This window comes from Mastigoproctus giganteus, chromosome 14 (assembly GCF_048544385.1).
Source record: "Mastigoproctus giganteus isolate SK-2022 chromosome 14, ASM4854438v1, whole genome shotgun sequence".
Taxonomy (NCBI): domain Eukaryota; kingdom Metazoa; phylum Arthropoda; class Arachnida; order Uropygi; family Thelyphonidae; genus Mastigoproctus; species Mastigoproctus giganteus.
In genome coordinates, this window is record NC_143588.1 from 82018967 (window position 1) to 82046795 (window position 27829).

General features: G+C 36.4%; 1 protein-coding gene across 1 annotated transcript in view; it reads right to left on the minus strand.

Annotated features, from left to right (window-relative positions):
* NAT1 (N-acetyltransferase 1) overlaps positions 1–27829 on the minus strand; it is a 321119-nt gene that overhangs the window by 129465 nt on the left and 163825 nt on the right. The window contains exons 10-11 of the mRNA XM_090388830.1: positions 25423–25614; positions 14769–14855 (exon numbers count right to left, since the gene is read on the minus strand). Of these exons, the coding sequence (XP_090244956.1) occupies positions 14769–14855; positions 25423–25614 (279 nt within the window). The remainder of the gene's footprint in view (positions 1–14768; positions 14856–25422; positions 25615–27829) is intronic.

Sequence of the window (27829 nt, forward strand, 5' to 3'; positions counted from 1 at the left end):
CACGAGGCATTCGTTTGAACGTCTGAATGAAACTATGAGACAAAATAGTGACATATCTGTTAAGACTTTTGGAAACAATTCAATGTTTTAGATGCCGTAAGAATCATTGAAGAATCTTGGGATGAAATTCACAAAAAAAAAAAACATTGAATGGTGTCTGGAAGAAACTTTGTCCATTTTTTTTTTAAAAACGAGACGAAAACAACGCCAGAAACTGATCATGTAGCTCATGTGATAGAAGAAGTTGTTAATCTTGCCAGACAATTAGATTTGGAAGTCAATGGTGATGATGTCAATGAGCTGTTGGATTCACATAGTCAGGAGCTGACAATGAATGAGCTCATAGAGATACGTGAGCAAAACGTCAATGAAGTATCCAACACTTCAGACCCAGTTCCACCAGAAAAGCACATGACAATTGCAAGTTTGACAGAAGATCTCAGCTCAATTGAAAAGGGCTTAAAAATTTTATAACCGACTCCAATGAAGAACACATTATAGCCACAAAGCAAGGAATAAAAAAATTATTAGCTTGCTACGAAGAAATTCTGTGTGAAAAAAAGAAGGCTCTGTGTCGTCAGACGAATTTGTTAGATTTTATGAAGCCATCTACATCGAAATAACTTTTTTACGTAATTCATTTATTTTTTAATACATATTTTGTATTAATATGTATAAATAACTGCAATTTTATTAAATATTTTTCTTCTAAACTAGTGTTTTTGTTAGTCCTTGGTCCCAATTAAAAAAAAAAAATTATATGTATTTATATGCAAAGTTGTACCCCGACTTACGCGAATTCGACTTAAGCGATTTTCATCGGACCCACCTATCTCGTAACTTCGGGGTATTACTGTAATTTTATCCAAGCCCGAGGCGGGATTCGAACCCGCGACCTTTGGGTTGCTAGATAGGCACTTTACCCACCCAGCTAGCCCGGTCAGCTAATGTTTTTCTGCGAAAATGTAAGGGAGGTTTGTGGGCTTTGATGTAAATACTCTGAACTGGGGAGGTTCTGAAAGCCCCTAGAGCAACTGTGTTGGATGGTGTTTAATTGCTCTAAAGTACTTTTTCTTGCAGAGTCATACACTGGAGAACCATAGTCCAAGCGAGATCTGATGAGTACTCTATACAGATGGATAAGAGTATGCTGATCAGCACCTCGTGACAAGGATGACACACACACACACACACGCACGCACACACACACGAGAGGATATTCAACTTCTTCAAACATATAGTTCGAAGATAGACCACATGTGCTTGAAAGTTCAGTTTCCTATCTAGTATCAGGCCAAGAAATCGGACAGTGTGAGCAAGAGGAACTGGCATGTTACTTATCTTTAGTTCTGCATCATGATGAAGTGACCGAAGTTTGAAGAAATGAGTGGTAGTGGATTTCTGTTCAGAGATTGTATTCATTGTGTAGGGTCCAGGAATGAATTCCTGGTTAGAGCAATTTGTAGCTGTCTTTCGATAGTATTCATATTTGGCGATTGGCAGTATATGGTGAGGTCGTCAGCATACATGTATACTTCAATCATTTTTGGAAGGTCTTCCAATATATTGTTGACCCTAATCGCAAATAGGATTGGATTCAATATGGAACCGTGTGGGACACCCTCTTCTTGAAAGTGAGATGCTGACAGCATGTTTTCATATATATGACTTGAAATGTGCGTAATTTTAAAAAAAAAGTTCTGAATTATTAAAGGGAGGTAGCCTCTCAGTCCTAACTGATGCATATCTTTAATGATACCATGACGTCATGTAGTGTCAAATGTTTTAGGAATATCCAGGTTGACCGTCACTAGATGTTGTCTCCTGAAGAAGGTGTTATGAATGTTGGATTCAATTTTTACAGTGGACCTTTTATGGAAAGCCATATTGGTAATAAGAAAGTATATTTTCGGAGTTGAGAATCCAGGTGAGCCTCTTATACACCATCCTTTCAAATATTTTGCTCAAACAGCTTGTCAATGATATCAGTTTATAATTCTGAATTTGAGATGGATCTTTTCCGGGTTTTGGTATAACGCAAATATAGGAATGATGACAAGAGAGATGGTTATGTATTTTCTGAAAATATCCGGTTGTAAAACAGCAATAATATGCATAGATCGGCTTCACATAGATGCTTCAGCATACTGTACTGAACGCTGTCTGGTCCCGCTGCACTAGATGGAGATTTGCTCAGGGATTCGTTCAGCTCAACATAAGTAAAGGGCTGGTTATACAGAAGTGAGAAACTAGTTGAAAAATTCAATTTAATACGTTCTTCATTAGTTTTAATGTGTTGAAAGGAGGTTGCATAAGAGGAAGAGGCAGATATATTATTATAGAAAGATTCTGCTAAAGCATTTGCAATATCAGTAGGAGAGGATAAGTCCTGCCCACTCCATTGTATTACTGGAGACTGAAACAGTAGAAATTTCCCATTGAGTGTTTGTATTTTTTTCCAGATAATCCGAGTGCCAGTATTTTTATTAATTGTTAAGGAAAAGTTAATCCAGGTGACAGGTTTTCCTTTTTTTCTAATTTGTCTTGTTCTGGCTCTGATTTTTTTGAAAACAATTAGGTTGGCAATAGTTGGTAACTTTCGAAATTGGTTCCAAGCACTGTTTTTTTCTCTTTTACCTTTGGAGCAATCTTCATTCCACCATTGGTTTTGGTGTACCCGTTTGTGCTGGTCGGATTTTGAAATGGAAATTTCGGCTGCCATAATATATGGCTTGTAATATGTTCAGTTACATCAATATGTTGTTTCTGTACATACTGTTTGTTGAGTAGGACACAAGTAGAGTAGATTTTCCAGTCTGCTTATTCCAAGATGTATGGGCTTTAGGGCATGATACGACCTGTGTTTGAATGGAGCTGATGATGGGGAAATGGTCACTGTGGAATGGATCATTCAGCACCAACCATTCCATGCTTGGAAAAAGAGATGCTGAACAGAAGTCTACGGCAGATGTTGTACCTGTATGTAGTTGAACAAGAGTTGGAGAGCCAGTGTTTAAATACAGTCAGATTATGGTTATCTAGGAATGTTTCAATTAATTGGCCTCTTCTATTCATAGTAGAAGATCCAGAGAATGGATGGTGACCATTGAAATCACCATGTAAACAGACAGAAGGTGGCAGTTGTGTTAAGAGGTTGTCAAGTTCAGTCTGGGAACAAGGATAATTAGGTGGTATATAAACAGATGCAAGGGTTAATGATATTCCTATTACCAACCAAACTGCTACAACTTCTAGTTGGAAGTGTCTTGATGGTATGGTAGTTTTGACAAGAATATCTATCCCTCCACGAGGAGAAGAGTCAGAATCCCTGTCTCGCCTAAACATATAGTTTTTGAATTTGAGTGAAACTTTTGGTGGTAAAAATATTTCCTGTAAACATACTCCTACTGCTGTATGAGTAAATCATTCAGATCATTTATATTACTGCATAATGCTCTGCAGTCCCATTACAGGAATTTGTTCATTGATTGAGTTTATTTGAATAAGATCGATCTGGCTGTTTTTTCTGAGGTTTCTCTCTGCTTACTTTTGATTTTTCATTTCTGGGAAAAGTTGGGCATCCTGTGTCCATGGTATCTTTGGCATGTAATTCTAGTACTGTGTTTTCATCCTCTGATTGAACCTCCATTTCCATGTTGCTATAGTGTAGTTTCACTGTCTTCTGATTTTCAACACTAACAGATTTTTGTTGTTACGGGCGAAGTTTAGATGGCATCAGTTGGGATACTGATTGGTACATTGCTGGTTTCATTAACTGTAGATTTTTTATTACACATTGGCACAGTTTTGGCCCAGGTAGCAAAGGAAATATTTGGTTATAGGGAGACATCTGTTTGAGTTGCAACTGGCCGGCTGTTTTTAGTAACTGATGCATCGGCTAGACATCGTTAACAGTATTTGCTTCAGGATATGACTTTATGCTCCACTTTATATTTCTGGATTTTTTTTGCCTATTTTCCAAAGGTCATGCTTTAGAAAATGCAGGATGGCTTCCTTTACAGTTTTGACAAGTAGGAATGGAAGCTGTACAGTCTCCTTGGGAATGCTCCTTAGAGCCACAAATAGGACACACAGCATCGCCTCGGTATGATGTCTGGGAATGGCCATACTTCTGGCACTTAAAGCAGCGAATGGGATTCGGGATAGTAATAGTAATCGTGGCATGTGACACATGAAAGCAAGCATATGAGCTTATGTAGCATCAGCCAAAAATGAAAAAAAAAAATTCACACAAAACTATTCCCTCTAAATGTTTGTCCAGTTCCTCCTTAAATTTATTTAACATATCAACTTCCACAACGACAGATGGAAGTTTGTTCCAGCAATTAACCACCCGCTGGCTAAAGGCAAATTTCCGCACATTTCTTCTACATCATCTGTCTTTCCTCAATTTGAATTTATGCCCCCGTTAGGTTTTTAATTTGAACAAGTGGAAGAATTCCATCAGAATTCAGCATGCTCAACCCATTCAAGGCATTATATACCTCAATCAGATCACCTAGCAGGTACCTAGTCTCCAGCCACTGCAATTTGCAGAACTTAAGACTCTCTTGGTAAGAGGATCCCTTCATTCCCCTCACCAATCTTGTTGCCCTTCTCTGTACACGCTCAAGCAATTCTAAGTCCTTCCTAAAATGAGGTCTACAGACCTGTACGCAGTACTCAAGGCATACCTTGAGTACTGCAAAAATTCCCAGCAAAATTCCTGTATATCATTGACAAAACCCCATGACCTGTCCTGGCAGCCTGTCTGCATTTCTCAGAAAACTTCATATCTGACTGCACAATTCCTCCCAGATCTTTTTCATTTTTTACCACCCTAAGTGTAGGTTGGTTGGTTGGTTGGGTTTTATTGGCGCATTAGCAACTACGGCTATAATGCACGCCCTAAGTTTAGTACCACACAGTTGGTACATTTCTCTGGGGCAACTACCCATATGCAGTACTTTGCATTTGTCAAGGTTAAACTTCAGTTGCCACTTCTCAGCCCATCTTACCAAATTCTCTAGATCCTGTTGCAGTAGCACACTGCCATTACTGTCATTAACAACCCTGCCAACCTTTATATCATCTGCAAACTTCGACACTAAGCCTGATATACCTTCATCAATATCACTGATAAATATACAAAACAACTGTGGGCCAAACAGTCCCTGTGGGACTCCACTAATAACATGAGTGCACGAAGAGCAGCACCCATCGATTACCACCCTCTGTCTTCTCCCACTCAACCATCCTTTTATCCATTACAGCAACTTACCCTTAATACCATTCTGCTCCAATTTCTACAGTAGTCTTCCATGTGCAACAGTGTCAAAAGCTTTCCTGAAATCCAATTATATGATATCAAAATTATTTTTGCATCCAGTTCCTTTGTAACCACATCTTAATATCCTATCAAATTTGTCAGACAAGACTTTCCCTTAACAAACCCATGCTGTGTCTGAATTATTGCTGCAGTCTTGTCTAGATGATCCTGCAATGCATCTTTAACCAGTGACTCCATTATTTTACCCGGAACAGAAGTTAAACTAACTGATCTGTAATTACTCGTGTAATTACCCTTTGTGAATTGGGGATACATTTGTACAACTCCAGTCCATGGGGACCTCCCCAGAGTCCAAGGATGCTCTTATAATTATGGCTAAGGGTTTGCTTACTTCCTTTGTTGGCTCCTTTAATATAACTGGATAGATCCCATCCACCCCAGGTGCTTTTCTAATGTTTAACTTCAACAATTTCTCCTCCACTTTGCTCTCAGTTATTACAAAATCATTAAGCACCCTGCTACAATTTGATAACCTTCTGCCATTTTCAATCCTTAATAACTCCTAATGTGTGAATGTAGATACAAAATACTCATTCAGTTTGTTTGATATCTGAGCAGGATCATCAACAGTCGAACCATCAATATCAAGTGGACCAATCAGATTCGCTCCCTTCCTTTTAGAGTTTATATAAGTAAAGAAATCCTATCCATGCTGTTTTTCTTAGCATCTTTTGCCAAAGATGGTATAGTCTGCCTTCGCCTGCCTAACCTCCTTTGTGACCTGATTACAGACTTGCTTACATCTGACCTAGGCTTCTATGTCGCCTGATAATTTATATGCATCCCACGGATTTTTCTTCTCTGCCACGAGTCTTATTAGTTCATTTGACAACCATTTAGGTCTAAATTTTGAACAATATTTCTTAATAGGTATGAAACTTTTAGTAGCTTCCACGATTAATTCCTTGAATGCTTCCCACTTAGAATTTAATGTTGGTAACATCGTCAGTTGATCCCACTGTATAGAATTTAAAAACTGTCTGAGACCACTGTACTCATCTTTACGGAAGCAAAAACCCTTTCCTTTACCCCTGATGGTAATTATATCTTTAAGTAAATCACATATCAGTACACTGTGATCACTGCCACCTAGTGGTTCCTTTATCTGCAAATTCGTAATACTTGAATGATCACTGCTGATAACCAGATCAAGAGTATTACCCTCTCTGGTTGCCTCTCGAACATGCTGCTACAGAAAACAATCATCCAATAAATCCACAAAAGTCTTACTAGTGTGCAAGTGACCAACCCACAAGTTCCAGTCAATATCTGGGAAGTTAAAATCCCCCATTATAAGACATTCTGATTTACTAGCCCACTATTTCTCTGTACAATTGTTCATTGTACTCATTCGAGTCATTAGGCCCATAACACAAATCTACTCTCATTTTTTTTCCCCCTAGTGCTTATGTCAATACCAAACTGACTCAATAGTGCACTGTCCATCTTTATCAACTGGATGTAGGGCCGAATCTTGCAGTTTAAATAATCTGCTTTAACTGAAGATGGAAGCGTCGGAGTACTAAATGTCAAAATGATGGACCTAGTTGGAAGTAAGCTGCCATCTTTTTTTGGTCATTATTCTCCACACGAGTACTTTTTGTTCTCTGATTTCTGGTATTATCTCTTCTTCAGACACAAATAGTAAGTCCCATTTCCCAATAATGCCTTTTGAGGTGTTCAGAATGTTATGGAGGCGTAACTGACACTGGAATACTGTTAATTTTAACAGCTTCTCTGAATGAGTTGTCTTAGATGTTTCAATTAGAAGGCTCCAGATTGGAGACCTTTAACCATTTTAGGAGATCCACAAACTGATCCTAAACATTTCTGTATTAGAAAAAGTGGCAGTTTACCAACAGAAATTCTGGCACGTCTTTATTCTGATTTTCCGTTCGTAGTTGCTTCAGACGATTGGAGTCATGGTTGATGTCAGGAATTTCTAATCTTGGGCTCGAGGGCTCTAAAGGTGGATAGTTACTTATATTCGGGATGGCTACTTTTGGCCTTCACGGTTTTTTATCACCCAGGTTATTCCCCACCACAGGGAGGCAGCAGTGCTTGGATTATATAAATTACGTTGATATACGTAACGGTGATGACCAAGCGTAAAGTAGTAGGGATTAGTAACAGAACTATCAGAAAAAGAAAGGTGGCTTGGTCACATCCGGCAATGGCAATTTGCACTACTCCAGCTGTAATAGTCCTGGTGTAGTGAATATTGCCATTGCGAACAATGATGGTTTTGTTCTCAAGCATTGTCGAATAAACCAGAGCACGTCTCCACCAATGAGGTAATAGGTAGTAGCCTTGCCAATGTGTGAACAGATATGGAATCAAATGCTGCCTGGGTGTCGATATAAGTAACGGTGATTTCCAATCAGTGCTCAAATGCTTCGAGAATCTTGGTAGCGGCAGTGACTAGATTTGTAGTGGTGAATCTTGACCAGGTAGCATAGTGGATTTACAATAGCTGTTGTGGCATAATTTGGGTGGTTAACATTCTCAAAAGAGATTTCTCAAAGAACTTTAATAAGCTTGATGCAGAAAAAAATTGGTTATTACGGCTTTTTTTTTTTTTTAAGGAGCATTAGCAACTAAGGCCACATTGCTCTAGGGATATGTGGTAGTCATTCCCTAACCTTTCCGCAACCTCCGTATTTGGTGGGCACGGGCTCGAACCCCAGTCTAATCAAGAAGCGTGTGCTATGCACTGCTGCTCCTGTCCATCTGACTATGGAGGCGCTTTGAGAGAGAAGAAATTGGACGGAAGTGACTGGGCTGAGAAGCAGAGCATTATTTTGGCAGCAGTCTTACTAGATAGAATTGCCACATCTTCTTCTTCTTCTGGCATTATAACCCAGGGTGGGTCTTAGCCTTCTCAATGATGTTCCACTAGTAAGTCCCCCCAGAAGCCAAATTTCTCCAACTTCTTATTCTCGTGCCACATAGGAGGGAAAAATTTGTGATCAAGGATCTTGTTAAATAACAACAGGATAGGATCAACAACATATATATATATAAAAACATTATAACATATAGCAGATAGTAAGGGTTGAAAAGGCATACGAGAGTACGGGACATAAAATTAAATCTTCAAGCACAAAGCACTATAGAAAAGTAATATAAATATCTATCTAAATGAATAAAATGTGTAGAAAATCATATGTAACGTGGTGCATCATGTAATGTGTAGGTTGCCAGACCTATAAGAATTAAAGTAGGAAGAAATAAGAGAATAACAGGAGTAAAACTTAAGGTGAAAACCTAAACATGATATATACATTTGCAGTGAAAATAAAAATAATTGGGTGAAGGTATAATTGGCAATAAATTAGAAAAATAAGAGAATTATAGGTGGCACAGATATAACATTCTGGGAAGCAACTTATAGATCTTGTTGTGTTTGAGAATTTCTGGCACAAGGGCCTCCTGGGACATAGTGTGCCTGTTCATGATTTATTTATGACTAAATCTAACATATGATTATATAAATTTACGCACGTCCAACATTGAAACAGTTCATCAAAATCTGCATTACTGACAAGAGTTAAAGGTTCTAGCAAGTTCAAGAAACAGAGAGCTAAAGCTGGATTTCCAGATATTTGACTGTTAAAAACATTCATTAAGGATAAACTAGAATGTTAGCTGAAACTGGCAGAAGGAACACCAAGGAGGGTTCTCTCCCATAAGCAAACAGAGATCAGAGTTGGATGGGAATGACTTAGGTCAAGTCTTCCCAGAATCGCTCTTTGCCTGCTTGTCCCCACTAAATGCCGGCAGATATGATTTTTTTAATTTTTTTTATATGTAGAAGTTTATTACTGATTTGGGTTTGCCACAGTTGAGACTAGCGATTCCCACATGCTGCTTTAATAATAGATTTGTAGTTAAGTCTAGGGCACTTACAGGTGACACGAAGATCCAGTGTCGAGATGTTTAGCAGCCTGATCTGCACATTCATTACCTAGGATGCCGATGACCAGGAATCCAACAGAAGATGATCATCTGTCTGGGTGGATGTTTGATAGTGACATACAGATCTGTTTCAGAATGGGATGGGGGGGGGGGGACACTGAACATTTGACTGAATGGCAGTGACTGCACTTGAGTCTGTATATATATCAGAACTTGCTTGAAATGGCAATTGTTTATGTTATATAGGGCAAGTTTTATTGCATAAGATACTAGAGTATAGATACTGCATATGGTAGGAAGAGACTCTTCCTCCTATTGCATTCATAGGAAGGGACACACTACTGAGAAGGTGGAAGAAACTACTGCAGCACCTAGAGCTGCATCTGTTTTGGAGTAATCAGTAAAGATATGTAATTCCTCTCAGTTTTCCAAGGTATGTGCTTCGTGTAGCTGATTAAAGTTACTGTTTGCTAGGGAGCATTTTCCCCACCTCAAAAAGAAATAGTCACAAAGAGGTAAGAATTGAGTTCAGGAGTAACAATGTCTTGGAAGGTATGCTGGAAGTTAATGTTCCAGCTGAATATGAGCACTTCCAATCGAAGTCCCACGGGGAAATTTTCATTAAGCTTATATTGTGGTATAGCATGGCATAATGAAGGTACTTTTAATATTTGCCACAGTTACACAGTAAGGATTTTCTCCTTAGAGGCAAAGAAGGGCTCATTTGCCTCAATATACAGGCTGTGGACTGGAGCTCTTCTGAAGGCTCCCACAGCTAACCAAAAGGGACTATGCTGGGTATTCAGATGTAATAGACAGCTGTTCACTGGAATCATAGATTAATCGAGACTGGACTGAATTAAAGTCCTATAGAGATGCAAGAGAGAGCTTCTATCAGCATCATAGGACTTAGTGGAGACAGCTGTTAGGATGCTAATTTTTTTTTTTAAACAAACTGTCCGAAGAGGAGCTATACGAATAGCAAAATTAAGCTTATTACCTAATTACAAGTCCAATAAATAAAAGATGTTGGTAAGAGTTCTGAGGCTCTAGCCCTAAATGCGCCTGAGTTCTGAATCTTGATGTAATTTTGAGTTTTTTTACAGAAATGAATTGCGGTGGATTTCTTTTCTACTAGGGAATAGCCATCCCATAGCACCCATGATTCTATTTTGGCTATGGAGAGTTGATGTTGTTCAATGGCATTCCATAGTTTCTGGCTAACAAGAGATAATGAGGTTGTCAGCAAACATATATGATTAAACTGTATTTGGTTATGCCCAATGTCATGTTTATAATTCTTATTTAACATAATGTTACACTGAGGATGGAGCCCTGCAGTACAACCTCCTCTGGTTCAAATGATTTGGATAAATTGTTCATATATCTACCTGTTCAGTTGTTTGTTGTGAGAAATACTGTTTGGAAGAAAAGAGTTAGCAATATATACACTTAGTTAGCAATTAGCAATATATACACTTGGAGGAACTGATCATCTGTTTGGATACCTATTCTTTATTCCATCTTTCCTCCTTTCAGCCCTGCCACACCACAGACAGGCAGGAGCAGTTCCGCTAGAGCAGGCCCGAGCAAACTATGGCCAGCAGGCCGCCACACATTTTTGTGTGGCCCGCGAGCTTTAATTGTATTTTCGAAAAAAGTTTACTTATTTTATGCCTTTTGCAACGCCTTTTTGAAAGATAAATTTGTATATGTAATACATTATAAAATTTGTCGACTTGTAAATTGTTTTATCATCTCTGTATTGTTCAAATTGAGATTGAATAAAAAACGAAAAAATTCAACAAGAGCATCGTGTCTTCAATGAAGAGTGGAACACAAAATATTTTTTTGCTAACATAAATAACAAGACTATTTGTCTCATCTGCCAGGAGATGTCTCAGTGTTGAAAGAGTACAATATTAAAAGACATTTCGCTACTAAAAATTCCGAATATGGTGCCAATTTAACTCCGGAAGCGAGAAAGAAACCTGCTGATGGATTGATTCAAAGTTGATCTAGACAACCAAATGTGTTTACGTGGCTAACTAAGGAACAAGAAGCTACTGTAGAGGCACATTTTGTTATTGCTCATATAATTGCAAAAAGCAACAAGCCTTTTTCTGATGGAGACTATATTAAAAAATGTATGACTGAAGCGTGTGGAATTACATGTCCTGACATTAAACACAAATTTGAGAATATAAGTTTATCTCAGCGAACCATAGTAAGAAGAACTGAATGTATTGATACAAATTTGAATGAGCAATTATTATCAGTATTAGAATCCATAACATGGTACTCAATAGCTCTCGACGAAAGTAATGACCAAAAGAATACTGCACAGTTATTAATTTTCATACGTGAATGTACCTCTAATTTTGAAATTATTGAAGAGCTTAATTCGGACAAATTCGACGAACTTAAAAGATTTTACTCGAAAATGTTGGTTATTTTTGGATCAACCTACATATGTAAATAAACATTTTCCACCATGAATCTAAATAAAAATTCTTTACGATCAAGCATCACCGATGAACATTTACGAGCAGTTTTAAGAATCTCAACTACAAAATTACCCGAAATTAAAAAAATGTTAAAAGATGTAAAAGAGTTCCGTTCATCTCATTTAATTCTTGGTTGTTAGAGAATAATTTTTTTTGTTATATTTCTTCTTTATGATAACAAATAATATATATCTAAAAATAGATATTTTATGTGCGGCCTGCCTTCTTTTTGAATTCCTAATGTGGCCCTTCAGCCAAAAAGTTTGCCCAGGCCTGCGCTAGAGTGACCAAGTAGTATAACATAACAGTTAGTGAGTTAGTTTTAAGGAAGAAAGATAGGTGGTTTTCCTTCCTTAAACTTACAATTCATAAAACTAAATTTACAATTAATAAATGGGGAACGTAAGGAAAACTAAAACTAAACAAGAACTGTAGCTTTGAAAAATCGCTCTATAAATTGCTGAGAGAATTACTTGATTACTATAATGCTTGGCACCTGGGGCCATTATATCATGAAGTTCACCTCTGGATTACATTTCTGACCACTAGAGTAAGTTGAGGTGGGAACCCACAAAATTCAAGGCAGAAGCTTTGCTGTGCCAAATTTTGCACGAACATTGTGCACAATTGCTGTGCACAATGCACATCTTCAAAAACCTAATGGACATCTCGAAATCTCTTGAACCAGCAGAATTGAATAGTTAGTTTTTAGCAACAGACATACTCATTGATTTAGTGTTTTATGTTTTGGCAGTTTCAGATTAAGTTCACTTCCTTCCATCATTTGGCCTGCCCAATAAAATGCTAATTCCTCTGTCACATTTATTTTAATGTCCTCAGGATCATCAATTTCCTTTCAGCATGAATTTGATTTCAAAGAATAATAGTTGTATTTGGGAATAAGAGGGAGATTAGTTCCATAATCCCATGCTTTGCCAAAAGCATGAAAGAGCAACAAAGGACCATCATCAGTAGCTTGAATTTCTTCATATGCTTTGGAGCCTGAGCAACTTCTGTGAATCAGTCGAACAGTGCAAAACTTTCAATTTTTCAAAATCTGTCAGAATTGCAAAGACTGTTTCCCTTCTTAATGTGCATTTTTCTTCACATTCCACACATTGATTGCATCTAATCATTAATTGGCTTTTCATGTGATCAGATGCAATCAATATGTGAATATTTAACTATTCCTGGGCTTGAAGCTTTAATTGTGCACAATGCTCATCATCTTCAAGATCTTAATGGCAGACTGAAATTTTGGACCTCAGAGGTCCCATTTGCACAAATCATCTGTGAGAATTTCACAAATTGTTTCCTTGTTCATCCATATCTTCAAGAACCTAATGGACATCCTGAAATCTCTTGAACCAGCAAGATAGTGTGTTCTTACACTTACCTCAATGACAATATCTTGAATAACACAACAGCTGTAACATAATGGATATTAGTGGGACAGCATGCTGCATCAGGGTCCTATATGTTTTGACATGCATGCGTGCAAGGGACTGGTACTGGAATTTAATTGTCAAACCTTGTGTTTAAAATAACAAACATCAAAATATGCACTGAAAATTGAACTCTGAGATAGAAACAAGTGTAAAATTATTTTAATACCTGCTTTGAAGTACATAAAAAAGAAAAAAATAATAATAATTTTTTTTTTTTTTTTTTTTTACTATTTTGTTGTGTAGTATAAACATAGTCCACTATTAAATTTTCCCATTTATTCTCAATACAGCCAGAAGAGTCTACATATTCAATGAGACTATACATACTGAATTAAGGACAGCCAGATTACAGCACCACAGTTTGTAATCTGCTGTGCATTTTTCAATCACAAACCTGCAATAGTCTTGCTTGCAGCCAAACATACTATCCACAGGAATATGGTCAGCATTAGGCATGATTAGGAGCTAAAGATACACTTAACCTTTATGTGCTTAACTGGAAGTTTTCATTCAACCCTAATAAAAGCCACCTTTCCAATGAGAGAAAAGTCGTCTTGAAACAGCTGTAGCAATAGTTCCCCTTGAGTTTAGTTTTAGGCAAACAGCAGATTCACCTTTTTGTGATGTTATTTGTATAAAAACAATTTGCAATTTTAGTCAATCTGTTAATAACTGTGTTATCTATATGAAGATCATAAGTCACAGCCTTGCTAATTGAAGGCTGGGCTGGGTTTCCTGACTGACAAGGGAAATGAAATACTGTCTCAAATTCCATTAGGTGTAATAAAAAAAATTTCATCATTCCCAACTTCTTATATCCTTCACCTATTAAAATTATGTGCAAAGGCAAAATCACTCCTTTTGAGCGAAATTTTTTTAAAAATAAATGTATTGTATAATTTACAACACCTAAAAGTAGTTTTCTAGAAAGGAAAATAATGAAACAAACAGAAGTAACAAAAATATACAACCATGAGGAATCAAATTCTTATTACAATGATTTTTAAATATTTAATGTGCTATAAAGTATTTAAGGGAAAAGACCTATGCTACGAGGTAGAATGACTAATATGGGTTAGTGCAAAAGCATCATTTTAACATAGCTATCTACCAAAGTAGTTAAATTAATTAATTTTACTACTTTGGTAGATAGTTAATCTGGGTGGTGGTATCTGCTGAGAATAAATAAAAATAGTCTTCTCCGCTGGTGAAGTGTTATTTATTCGAGGTAGAACAATACCATGGCAACTCGTTATGAAGGCAGTCACAATATGAGATATAACCAAAAGGATGCCAATTTAATTAATTAATTAAACTACTTTGGTAGATAGCTATGTTAAAATGATGTATTTGCACTAACCTACATATTAGACATTTAATGTGCTTAAACTACAAAATAGTATGCAACTCCTAAGGTAATAAAGAATAAAATCATTTTATTGATGAGATATGCTGCAACAAGCAATAGTAGATGCTTTCTCCATATCCATCACAAGAAATAAGATTTCTGATTAACAAACAACTCAAGTTTAAGTTGTGGCTTACACATTTCTTCAAGACTTCTTCTTTAGTTGGTCCTTGCTTATTTGCCTTGTTCTTGTCTTGTGATACTTGTTTAACAACAACTGGAGGCTAAAATTTGATTAAAATTACAGGGTTTTAAAGATTATAATTAATAATATAATAGTTTTCAATGATAATTTATATATATTAATTTGAATTTTTTTTTATTATATATAGTAGGATCTTGATTATATGAGTTTTTTATACTATGAACCAGAGCTATAATGCTCAATAATGAGTTTTTATGAACTAAGATTTCTGTTAACTGAGGCAGCCAGTTAACAGAAATCCCAGCTAAAAAAAAAATAATAATAAATAATAAATAAGTAAAAAACAACTCAAAAGCGAAAGATTTCATGTCAGTCAAGAGTTGGTCATCACTCAAAATAGTTAATTTAAAAGCATAAGCGAAATGATGAATCGTGTCACTCTTGACCAGAACAATAAGTTTGATAAATATTAACAACCAGAACATAAGTACTGCACTTGGCAAAAAAAAAAAAAAAAAAAAGACTGTTTTTTGTTAAAAGTTAAACCAACAACATAAACCAGTTCTGATCGGATCTAATATTTGGATATCATGATTAATTAAATTTCAAATGTGCTGGAACTCGTAACATTAAATAACCATCTTGATTTGGGAAAACTGTTTTGGGATAACTATCTTAAAAACTTGTCAAATGACTCATTGCATTTGGACCTTTGCTTTTAAGCAGTTTCATTAAATAAATCAATCTTTTAATTCAGAAGAGGACCCTGTGGAATGGGGATGTGCAAACACATCCTGAATTCACAAAGAGTGGCATGAGTAATTAAAGACTTGTTAGCTTAACTTTTGTTCCAGGGAGTCACTGGTTAAAACGTAATGCAGGACCATCTAGACAGGAATGCCATTATACTGCAGTCAATCTAGAAAAATTATGGAGAGAGGCTGAGAAATGACAACGGAAGTTTAACAATGACAAAAGCAAGGTACTGAATATGGATAACAGTTATCCCAGATTAACATACCAACTGTGGTGCTGCACTAAGGGTAATGGAAATTAAAAAGACCTGAGGGGTAGTTGTGCAGTCAATTATGAAATTATCTGAGCACTGCAGATAGCTGCCCAGACAGTTCATTGGGTTTTGTCAACACAGGAATTTTGCTAGTAGGGATAAGAAACTGATTATCTAATTATATAAGGCAATGGTTAGGACACATCTGGAGTACTGCATATAGGTCTGTAAAAAATCTCATTTTAAGAAGAAAAAGGATCTGGTGGAACAACTGCAAAAAGAAACAATTTTAGTCAACAGAAAAAAAGATTGTTGTTATTGTATTTGAGGTTTTTTGGCACAAGGGCCTCTTGGGCCATATTGTGCCTGTTCATGGTTTGGGTATCACTGATTTCAGAAAAAAAAAAAAAAGGAAGGATTCACTTACCAAAAAAGGCTTCAGAAATTCAAGGGAAAACTAGAGAAATTATTGGAGGCAATGGATTGGGTTATTTTAACTAATGATGTATAAGCTTACTTTCTTGAATCATTTTCCACTAGCAAATACTAATACTAAATTTTAGCTGGCAGCAGTGAAGACTAACATTTTTGGCTTTAAAGTTAATAGATAAACTAATTGTTCTTATTTATGTGCCAGTCCTGTAGGTAAACACAGTTTTAAACCATTAGTTATTGGCAAACTTAATAAATGGAAAGCTTATAAAGGCTTAAACCAAATGCCTGTTATGTATAAGACTCAGTCAAGCTTTTAGATGGCCACTGACATTTTGAAGGTCTGGTTTTACCATAACTCTGTAGCTACTCATATCACCCTTTGATTTCCCCTTTGTGAACTGGAGATACATATATCTCCAGGAAGAATATGCTGGTCCCACAGGAACTAGTAGTTGTTGGTGACTCTATTGTCAGGGAATTTGGGAACATGGTATGTAAAAAAGGATAGGTGGAACAGGACCAGGGTATGTCTGCAGGGGCACAGGTTTATGATGTAGAGTAGATGTAATCTTTTAAGGGCACAAAAGGTGATATTGTTGTACATGTTGGCACTAATGATATTAAGAGTAGGAGACTGGCAGATTTACTTAACAAGTAAAAGTGCAGGTCACTGTTGGAAAAAAAAAAAAAGCCGTGAATTAGGGTTGAATTTGATGAAAGTGTCTACAATTCTGCCAAGACATGATAGGAGGGAGTATATGATGAGAGCCTTGTCGATCAATTCAGCCCTGGTAAGATTGTGCAAGGCTCAAGGGGTCGAATTTTTTTCAGTGGGGGGTCTGTACTTGTAAACAGGAGAGACTGCTTCTACAGGAAGGGGATACACTTAAATAGAAAGGGTGCAAGAATATCTGCTGATGCTATCGAGGCAGTGTTAGGTGGGTAGGAAAATTGCTAGCTTGGGGGGATACAAGGAATAATAGATTAACAGTAGCCACTTGCACAGGTGAAAGTGATTCTTGCACTGCTTCTATTGAAATGAGCAGCAGCCTGGAAAACAAGATGCAGGGTACTTCAGAGACTGCTGGGAGTCATTGTGGTACAAATAAACATATGGGTTGTGTTATGGTAGCTAAGAATAGGAACAGGTGCATGTATACTTGTGTGTACACCAATACTAGGAGTTTGGTAATAAATCTGATGAATTTGAGGTATTGCTCAAACACTAAAGGCAGATATTGTTGGGATATCAGAGACGTGGTGTCAGATAGATATAAGGAATGCAGAACTGGAATTTGGGGAGTACAATGTGTACAGAAAGGATAGACTGGATAGGAAGGGAGGAGGGGTTATGCTATTAGTTAAGAAACAAAATCCAAGGAAGTGAAGCCAGTTGACATCGCTGGACAGTGCAGCGTGGAGTCAGTTTGATGTGACATAAGCATTGGGAGATCAAAATTGAGAGTAGGAGTGTGCTATAGACCTAATGACTCTGATGAGTATAATAAGAAACTGTACAGGGAAATAGAGTAGACCAGTAAATCAGAGAATCTTATAATGGGCGATTTTAATTTCCCAGATATTGACTGGAATTTGTGGGTTGGTCACTCACACACTAGCAAGGCTTTTTTTTGGATTTATTGGATGATTGTTTTCTACATCAGCATGTTCGGGGGACAACTAGAGAGAGAAATACTCTTGATCTGATTCTCAGTAGTGATTCTTCATGCATTAAGAATCTGGAGATAAAGAAACCACTAGGTGGCAGTGATCACAGTATGCTGAAGTGGGATTTACTCAAAGAGGTAACAACCATCAGGGGTAAAGGTAAGGGTTTTTGCTTTCATAAAGGTGACTATGGTCTGAGACGGTATTTAAATTCTATACAGTGGGACCAACTGATGATGTTACCAACAGCAAATTCAAAATGGGAAGCATTCAAAGAATTTATCTTGGAAGCTACTAGGCTTTACATACCAACTAAGAAATGTAGTTCAGGGTTTAGGCCTAAATGGATGTCAGATGAACTAATGAGACATATGGCAGAGAAGAAAAATGCATGTGATACATATAAATTAATGGGTGACATGGAAGCCTATGATAGATATAAGCAGGTCTGTAACCAAGTCACAAAGGATGCAAAGAAAAACAGAAAAGTTCTTTACCTATGTAAACTCCAGAAGGAAAGGGATGAATCAGATTGGTCCACTGGATACTGATGGTTCAACAGTTTAGGATCCTGCTCAGGTGGCTAACAAACTAAACGAGTATTTTGCATCAACATTCACGCATGAGGAGTTATTCAGGAAGGGGAATGCCAGAGGTGAAATAAACTCCAGCAGTGAGCTAGATGATTTTGTAATAACTGAGAGGAAAGTGGAGGAGAAATTGTTGAGGATAAACATAAAAAAGGTACCCGGGGTGGATGGGATCTATCCAGTTATATTAAAGGAGGCAGCAAAGGAAGTAAGCAAACCCTTAGCCATAATTATAAGAACTTCTTTGGATTCAAGGGAGGTACCTATAGACTGGAGATGTGCAAATGTGAACCCAATTCACAAAGGATGATCAAAGGCTGACACAAGTAATTATAGACCTGTGAGTTTAACTTCTGTTCCAAGAAAATTAATGGAGGCACTGGTTAAAGAAGCACTGCAGGATCATCTAGACAAGACTTCAGTTATAGCTCGGACACAGCATGGTTTTGTTAAGGGAAAGTCTTACCCGACCAATTTGATTGAATACCATGATGCAGTCACAAAAGAAATGGATGCAGGGAATAACTTTGATATTATATATTTGGATCTTAGAAAGGCTTTTGATACTGTTGCACACGGAGCCTGCTGCAGAAATTGGAGCAGTGTGGCATTGGAGGCAAATTGCTGCTATGGATAAAGGGATGGCTGAGTGGGAGAAGACAGAGAGTGGTAATCAATGGACGCTGCTCTTCGTGGACTAATGTTATTAGTGGAGTCCCTCAGGATTCAGTGTTGAGTCCATTGTTGTTTTCTGTAATTTATAAATGATATTGATGATGGTATATCAAGCTTAATGTCCAAGTTTGCACACGATACAAAGGTTGGCAGGGTTGTTAAGGACACTACTGATACTATGCTGCTGCAACAGGATCTGGAAAGGTTGAGCAGATGAGCCGAGAGGTGGCAAATGAAGTTTAACATTAACAAATGTAAAGTACTACATATGGGAAACAGTAACCACAGAGTAATGCATCAACTCTGTGGTACTACACTGACAGTGGTAGAGAATGAAAAGGACCTGGGGGTAATTGTGCAGGCAGATATGAAGTTTTCTTAGTAGTGCAGACGGGCTGCAAGAGTAACTCACGGTGTCTTTGTATTACCTGAACAGACAAAGAGACAGAAAGGAATCCAGTTTGGCACAACTTGATCAAGATGCTTGAGTGAAACTTTAAAAATGCAACTTTATATATGTACAAGATTAATCAGGAGCACAAAAGACTGCTCTTAAGAAGGAACACTTGGGTTCTGTAAATTGCAGCACCTGGAAAATTAGGCATCTGCAAATGAAATGTTTAAGGATTTAAATGATTTAAGTAAACTAAATTCTAATAATATCCCTTGTTCTTTCTCAGATAACAAGCAGACAAATAAACAAACTTGCTTTCAGCCAGAATGATTGTTGAAACAACTTGGCGTCTGGTGTTACGGAAGTAGATAGTTTGAATAAATTAATCCTTTCATAAGAACATACATAAAAGCTACATTTTTAAAAGGTCACTCAAGCATCTTAGTTGGGGCAAACTGGATTCCTTTCCATCTCTTTATGACTGGTCAGGTAATATGAAGACCAAAAAGCTGATGTGATGCAAACTAAAACTCTTGGAAGAGGTTGTTTATGCATGGGTATGGCAATTCCATCATTTCTACTACCCGGGTATAGTATGAATGCATCATTTATTCATACAAAAACTCTTATTGCTAGTTAGAATTAACACACAAAAAAACACAAACGCCAACACTGCTGTTATTGTTAGATCAAAACTTGTACATGCTACTCTCAAATAATTCACATCTTGACACAATAAATATCAAGCACTAACTGTACGTACGCAGTAATATATTACTGCTGTACAGCAGCACCAATATATAGCTGAACAGTGAAATGTTTAAAAAGGAAAAAAAAAAAACATATATAGCTATTAGAAGAAGAGAATTAAGTGTCAGTAATGCTAGTGCATATAAATGTGGTTATGTTTTATTTGTAATTATAATTAGTAGTGATGCAGTCATATGTTTAAATTTGAAGAAACATTGAACAACGTTCCCCAATGCAGTGTTCTTCTCGAATTTGAATATGTTATTACCTCTTCTTCCCAATCTCAACAATAGAGATAGTACCCAAAGTTTTTTCACATTTCAATCTTTTCCTACAGCTCAGCAATGTTTCTTTGTTTAGTAAAGCAAGGTATTTACTTTATATTCAAAACCATCCTTCTCACTTGTTTACTTTAGTCACCCTACCCAGATAATTTTTTTTAAACTAAATGCTAAAATATTTTTCTACCTTACTGATTTTTCTTTAGTTTTTCAGATACTTCTTGACCCTCTTCCACATTTCTTTATATTCCATTAAGAGAATATTTAATTTATTTTCCAGAAATTTATTTAGTTATATTTTTTTCTTTTCTGCAATTGTTTGTTGAACTTCTTAGGACCATCATGACTTTCTGAAATTTTCTGTCTTTATTTACAGATCTCCTGCAGATTATTTCAAATTTTTTCCATTCTTCATCTAGTCATTTTAGCAAAAGTATTGTCACTTAACTTAGTGAGAAAGAAGGCTTAAATATTTAATGCTGCTGACAAGTCTGAGAGCTTTTCAATTTTGTGAGTTTTAACACTATCATTTTTAAATTGCCCAAAAAAGGATTATGGCCACTTTCAATGCCAAATTCTCTATGTATCTCTTCAATTAGTTGTTTAAGATAATTTTCTACAATGAATCATGGTTTTCTTGTTTCTATTATGCTCCTTTACTTGAAATACTGTGCTTGTAATTTAGGGTACATGGCTTGCACAAAATTCCAATAGCCTTTTACCATTATTGTCAGGATTAGCTCCAAATTCTCATAATATTTCTCCACATATACTTACCATTTTCTACCCAGTAGTACTCTGTCCTTGTCTTCAGTTTCTCCTACTATTCTAACATGTTAAAGAATTCTTCATTTTTTAAGCCTTTCACTGGATCCAACATACAAATTCATCACCTAACTTTCCATCTTAAATTTTGTCCCATGAAGCTACAGAAAATGGTTCCAATACAATTAAAGAAAATTCCGAATTAAATTCTAAGAACTACTGCTACAACATCCTTGCACTGTGTCCTACTTCCAGAATAAATTGATTTATAATTATTTAAGCTTCAGCTTATATTCATCCTCTTGGTACAGTGGTCTCAGAAAGTTTTTAAATTCTGTACAGTGGGATCAACTGACGATGTTACCACAGTAAATTCTAAGTGGGAAGCATTCAAGGAATTAATCGTGGATGCTACTAAAAGTTTCATACCTATTAAGAAATATTGTTCAAGGGTTAGGCCTAAATGGTTATCTAATGAACTAATGAGACTCGTTTTGTTTTGTTTGTTAGGAGCATTTAGCAACTAAGGCCATATTGCTCCGGGGATATGCGGTGGTCAATCCCTAACCTTTCCGCATCCTCCGTATTTGGTGGTCACGGGCTCGAACACCGGTCTAATCAAGAAGCGTGTGCTACGCACTGCCGCTGCTCCAGCCCACCTGGCTATGGAGGCGCCTAATGAGACTTGTAACAGGGAAGAAAATTGCATGGGATGCCTATAAATTATCAAGCGACTCAGAAGCCTATGGTAGATATAAGCTAGTCTGTAATCAGGTCACAAAGGAGGTTAGGCAGGCGAAGGCAGATTACGAGAAATCCTTGGCAAAAGATGCTAAGAAAAACAGCAAGGATTTCTTTACTTATATAAACTCTAAAAGGAAGGGGATGAATCTCATTGGTCCACTTGACATTGATGGTTCGACTGTTGATGATCCTGCTCAGATAGCAAACAAACTGAATGAGTATTTTGCATCTACATTCACACATGAGGAATTATTAAGGTTTGAAAAGGGCAGAAGGTATCAAATTGTAGCAGGATACTTAATGATTTTGTAATAACTGAGAGCAAAGTGGAGGAGAAATTGTTGAAGTTAAACATAAGAAGAGCACCTGGGGTGGATGGGATCTATCCAGTTATATTAAAGGAGGCAGCAAAGCAACTAAGCAAACCCTTAGCCATAATTATGAGAGCATCCTTGGACTCGGGGGAGGTTCCCACGGACTGGAGATGTGCAGATGTATCCCCAATTCACAAAGGGGGATCAAAGGGTGACACAAGTAATTACAGACCAGTTAGTTTCACTTCTGTTCAGGGTAAAATAATGGAGTCACTGGTTAAAGATGCATTGCAGGATCATCTAGACAAGACTGCAGCAATAATTCAGACACAGCATGGGTTTGTTAAGGGAAAGTCTTGTCTGACAAATTTGATATGATATTATGATGTGGTTACAAAGGAACTGGATGCAAAAAATTATTTTGATATCATAAATTTGGATTTCAGGAAAGCTTTTGACACTGTTGCGCATGAAAGACTATTGTTCAAATTGGAACAGAATGGTATTAAGGGTAAGTTGCTACAATGGATAAAAGGATGGTTAAGTGGGAGAAGACAGAGGGTGGTAATCAATGGGTGCTGCTTTTCGTGGACTAATGTTATTAGTGGAGTCCCACAGGGTTCGATGTTGGGTCCACTGTTGTTTTGTATATTTATCAATGATATTGATGAAGGCATATCAGGCTTAATGTCGAAGTTTTCAGATGATACAAAGGTTGGCAGGGTTGTTAATGACAATAATGGCAGTGTGCTAATGCAACAGGATCTAGATAATTTGGGCAGATGGGCTAAGAAGTGGCAACTGAAGTTTAATCTTCACAAATGCAAAGTACTGCATATGGGTAGAAGTAACCCCAGAGAAACGTACCAACTGTGTGGTACTACACTTAAGGTGGTAGAAAATGAAAAAGACCTGGGAGTAATTGTGCAGTCAGATATGAAGTTTTCTAACCAATGCAGACAGGCTGCAAGAGCAGGTCATGGGGTTTTGTCAATGATATATAGGAATTTTGCTATCACGGAGAAGGTGATTGTTCCTCTGTATAAGGCAATGGTCAGGCCATGCCTTGAGTACTGCGTACAGGTCTGGAGACCTCATTTTAGGAAGGATGTCAATTTGCTTGAACAGAGAAGGGCAACAAGATTGGTGAGGGGAATGAAGGGATCCTCTTACCAAGAGAAGCTAAGTTCTGCAAATTGCAGTGGCTGGAGACTAGGCACCTGCTCGGTGATCTGATTGAGGTGTATAAGGTCTTGAATGGGTTGAGCATGCTGAATTCTGATGGGATCCTTCCACTTGTTCAGATTACGAACCTAAGGGGGCATAAATTAAGAAAAGACAGATGTAGAATAGATGTGTGGAAATTTGCCTTTAGCCAGCGGGTGGTTAATTGCTGGAATAAACTTCCATCTGTCATTGTGGAAGTTGATAGATTGAGTAAATTTAAGGAGGAACTGGACAGGCATTTGGAGGGAATGGTGTGATTTTTTTTATTTTTATTATTTATTTATTTTTTGGCTGATGCTGCATAAGCTCATACACTTGCTTGCCTGCATCACATGCCACTACTACTACTAATTCTATTTCTTTGTCATTTAATCTTCTAACACTGATATAGTTGTTCCCATATCAGTGTTAAATATGGAAACAACTGATAAATTGTTCATGCTGATAAAGTTTTAACCTATAATTTATTTAATTTGGTCAATTTAATCTCATATTTGAGGCCCATCCTCATCCATTCATTAGCAGTATTACTGATTCCCCACAAGCAGATGATGCTACAACAAAACGAGGAGTGGACCAGATCTGCAATCCAACTGGTTCTGCACCAGCTTGGCCTAGGAGATGTGGTTAGATAGCTTCAAACACTCATCAATCCTTTCTACCTTGATATTTTCCATGAGCTTTTCTATCCCAAAAATATAGTACCAAAAATTTTCCTCTTTTCAATCTTTTCTATTTCTTAAGTATATATCACACTTTTTATGAAAATGATGCCAATCATGTTTATAGAGATTGTTTAACTGAATTTGAATAGGTTGTACTTCCAGATCATTTTGTATTTAAAACAGAATTTTATGGCTTGTTAAAGTTGTAACTATAACCTTATTTTAAAGATACTGTTTATTTAACATTATCCATAAACATTTTCTTTCCTAAAACAAATTTTCAGAATGATTTTTCAATCCATGAACAGCATAATGACTATTTCTTAAACTACCTAGTCAAATTAAATTTACTATCAAGCTCTGTCTAAAACAAATTTCACTCTTTATATTACTACTACTACTACCTGAATGACAAACTAATTTAATTAAGGAAAGAAGACCATTCAGCACAAATATCAAGTGCAAAACAGAAAGGCATTTAAATGTGTGGGCTGCTCAGTTTCAGAACAAAATCTTGAAAAATCTTGTAAACTGTTTTTGTAGAGACCAAACTTTGTGTCAGCAGTGGTACACTTCCTGCTCTGGATGTTTATTAGTTATACTACCGACTCCATTATTTAAGAATTCACTTCTTAATCACTATATTCCACTGTATCGTGTGGAATATTATACCATATAATAAACTTTATAGAGGAGAGAAAGGTATCATTTTCATAACAAGGGTCACCAAAGTTTTCTGTAATAATTTGAATTATGAAGGGGGGGGGGGAGAACTATAAAAAGAAACAGATTTGACTTGGTTTTTTCACAACCATATTTTGAATCATATCCCCAAATCTCTAAACTGCAAGATGTTCAAAATGCATAAAAAAAATCTAATTCAATAAGAACCTAAGCACTTGGCAACACATGTTTAGAACTGGGTTATCGATAAAATTAGGTATAAGAGTCAAAACATGCCAAAAGACTTTCTACATCACAAACACATTTAAATTAATTAAAAGAGGTACAAAATATCTTCATTGTAACAATTATAAAAATATGGATAATATAAAATATACATGTGAAATACAAAATATACAAAATGACAGCAATATAAAATTTAAAAAAATAAAAAAAAAACACCTACCTCTTTCTGTAAAAGTGGATTGGATATATTATTTGATAAAATTGGTGAATTTTCTCGCATAGGCAAAATGCTCGAAACTCCTAAAGGATGCATATTACAGTTTGAAGCAGCAGTTGTTGGCTTGGTATTAGATCCACCACCAGAAGATTTGCTTTTCAACATTATGGAATTCTGTGCTGGTCTTAGACTTATCTACAATTTTAAAATTAAAATATTTATAAAAATTTATTTGAAGAGCGGAAGAGATTTTTTGAGCAGTCAAATGAAAACACAATTTCTCTAAATGTAACTTACCAGGAATACTTCAAAAGAGAATATTTTCCTCCAAAATATATTCAAAAATATTATAAAAATGTATTAAATATTTTTGAGAAAAATCTGTCATATCTCTGGAATATATTTAGATTTCAAAGTAGTGTTATTTTTAACTTCAAAAAGAATGCCAAAACTAGAGAAATGATAATAATCTTGCCATAAGTGCCACGACAAAGTTATCATAGGCTACCCTCTGAAAAACCACTTCTCACTTGTCAGTATCTTTTATCTAGCAATATCCCACCCCGCCCAAGCCATTGTTATAGGTCAGCAATGACAAACCCATTTCCTGTTTACATGCCAAATGTAAGCTTAATATCGATTGAAATTAGTAAACAGTCATTAGTTATATTATAACAGGATAGTTGATATACATAGTGCACTACATTTCACGCACATTTAATTTTTATTTCTGTGCTACTTTTTTCTATGATTAATAAACCAGCAAGAGTGAAAAGTAAACAGCTAATTAGTTGTTGACAATTGATTACTAACTGATTAATTAATAATATGTAAATGTAACTGTTCTCACTTCACAGCCCATACCTCAAAATATAATGTTCACCCTATTTTGTAATATTCATTTCCTTATTTATTTATTTTTATTAAAAATTGGAATGCCATATACATTCCATAGATCTGTGATTTAATAAAACCAATAAACAGACTCATACATATCAGATCATTGTAAGTGAATCAATGTTTTTTGTGAGCTCCTTTACTCATTCTTCCTAGATTTCAAATGAAAGATATTTATTTCACATTTCTGCTCTGATTAATAAGCAAATAGTAATAATTCATGATTTATGCATTTCATAAACTGACAAACAAAAAAAAAAAAAAACACCCAACCACTTCATATATGGGCAAAGAATATGTTTCTTTCTACATATCTGCCACTGTTGCTCACTCACTCCTCCAATTAGTACACAACAACAACAAACAATATAGTGCTTCAGATGCAATATATGTACAGGCTACGTGATGTGCATGGGGTGGGAAGAAGTATATATTGCCAGATTTCTATTGGTCCCAATTTCAGTTAAATCGAATTATTTGAGAATTCTTTCTAAAACAGCCAAATAAAAATTTCACGAAAATCTGTGAAGACAATGGGCACTATATGCATATGTGCAAATGCACCTAAAAAGATAAGAATACTTGAAACTTTCTAACTGAGAACCTTGTGAATTTACAAGAGGTCGCATGCAATGATTTATCATCAATGTTCTAGATAATATAAAAGCAAAGTAATGAATTAATTACTTCAAAGTTCCTTTGTCAAACAATAAAAAACATCGGAAGATGAACCTCATAGAGAATAACCATGGATGGGACAGGACACACCAGAAAATGAACCCTTTGACATTAATGAAATGCCTTGAAAGTAAAGGAACTCATGTAAAATGATAGGCGAATGACTATTGTTGAAATTGCTCACGAAGTTGGACTGTTTATAAGCTTGGTACACACAATCCTGATGCAAGGTTTAGGGATGCATAACATGTGTGCAAAGTTTGTTCCACACTTTCTGTTGGATGATCAAATAGACTGCGGGAAAGCCATCGCAGGTGATTTGTTTGAAAAATCTATACAGGATCCCAGTTTCCTAAGAAAAGTGGTCAATGGGAATGAGAATTGGGTGTTTGCCTGTGACCCCGAGACCAAAGGTGGAATTATCTGAATGGCACACAAAAATGTTCCCAAAGTACAAGAAGTCTTGTGCAGCAAAACCCAATTTCAAAGTAATGCTAATCATTTTTTTTTTCAAATGAAGCATAGTGAACCACGATTTTTGTGACTAGAAGGAGAAGCATTACTGCAGCTTTTATGTTGAGGTTTTGACACATTTACATGAGAATGTAAATGTGTCAAAACGAGGACTGATGTAAGGAGCATATCGACCTCAACTTAGAACTTCGTGTGCTATGAGAAGAATTTGAGTCACTGAAGAAATGAGTGCTTGCCCTAGAAACAAATATAAACGGGAGGGACTCAAGCATTGCATGACCTGTCAAGTGATGCATCCCCAATTCGAGTCCATGATAAGAACAGTCAAATGTATACCACTCTGGTCTATGGAAGAGTGTAA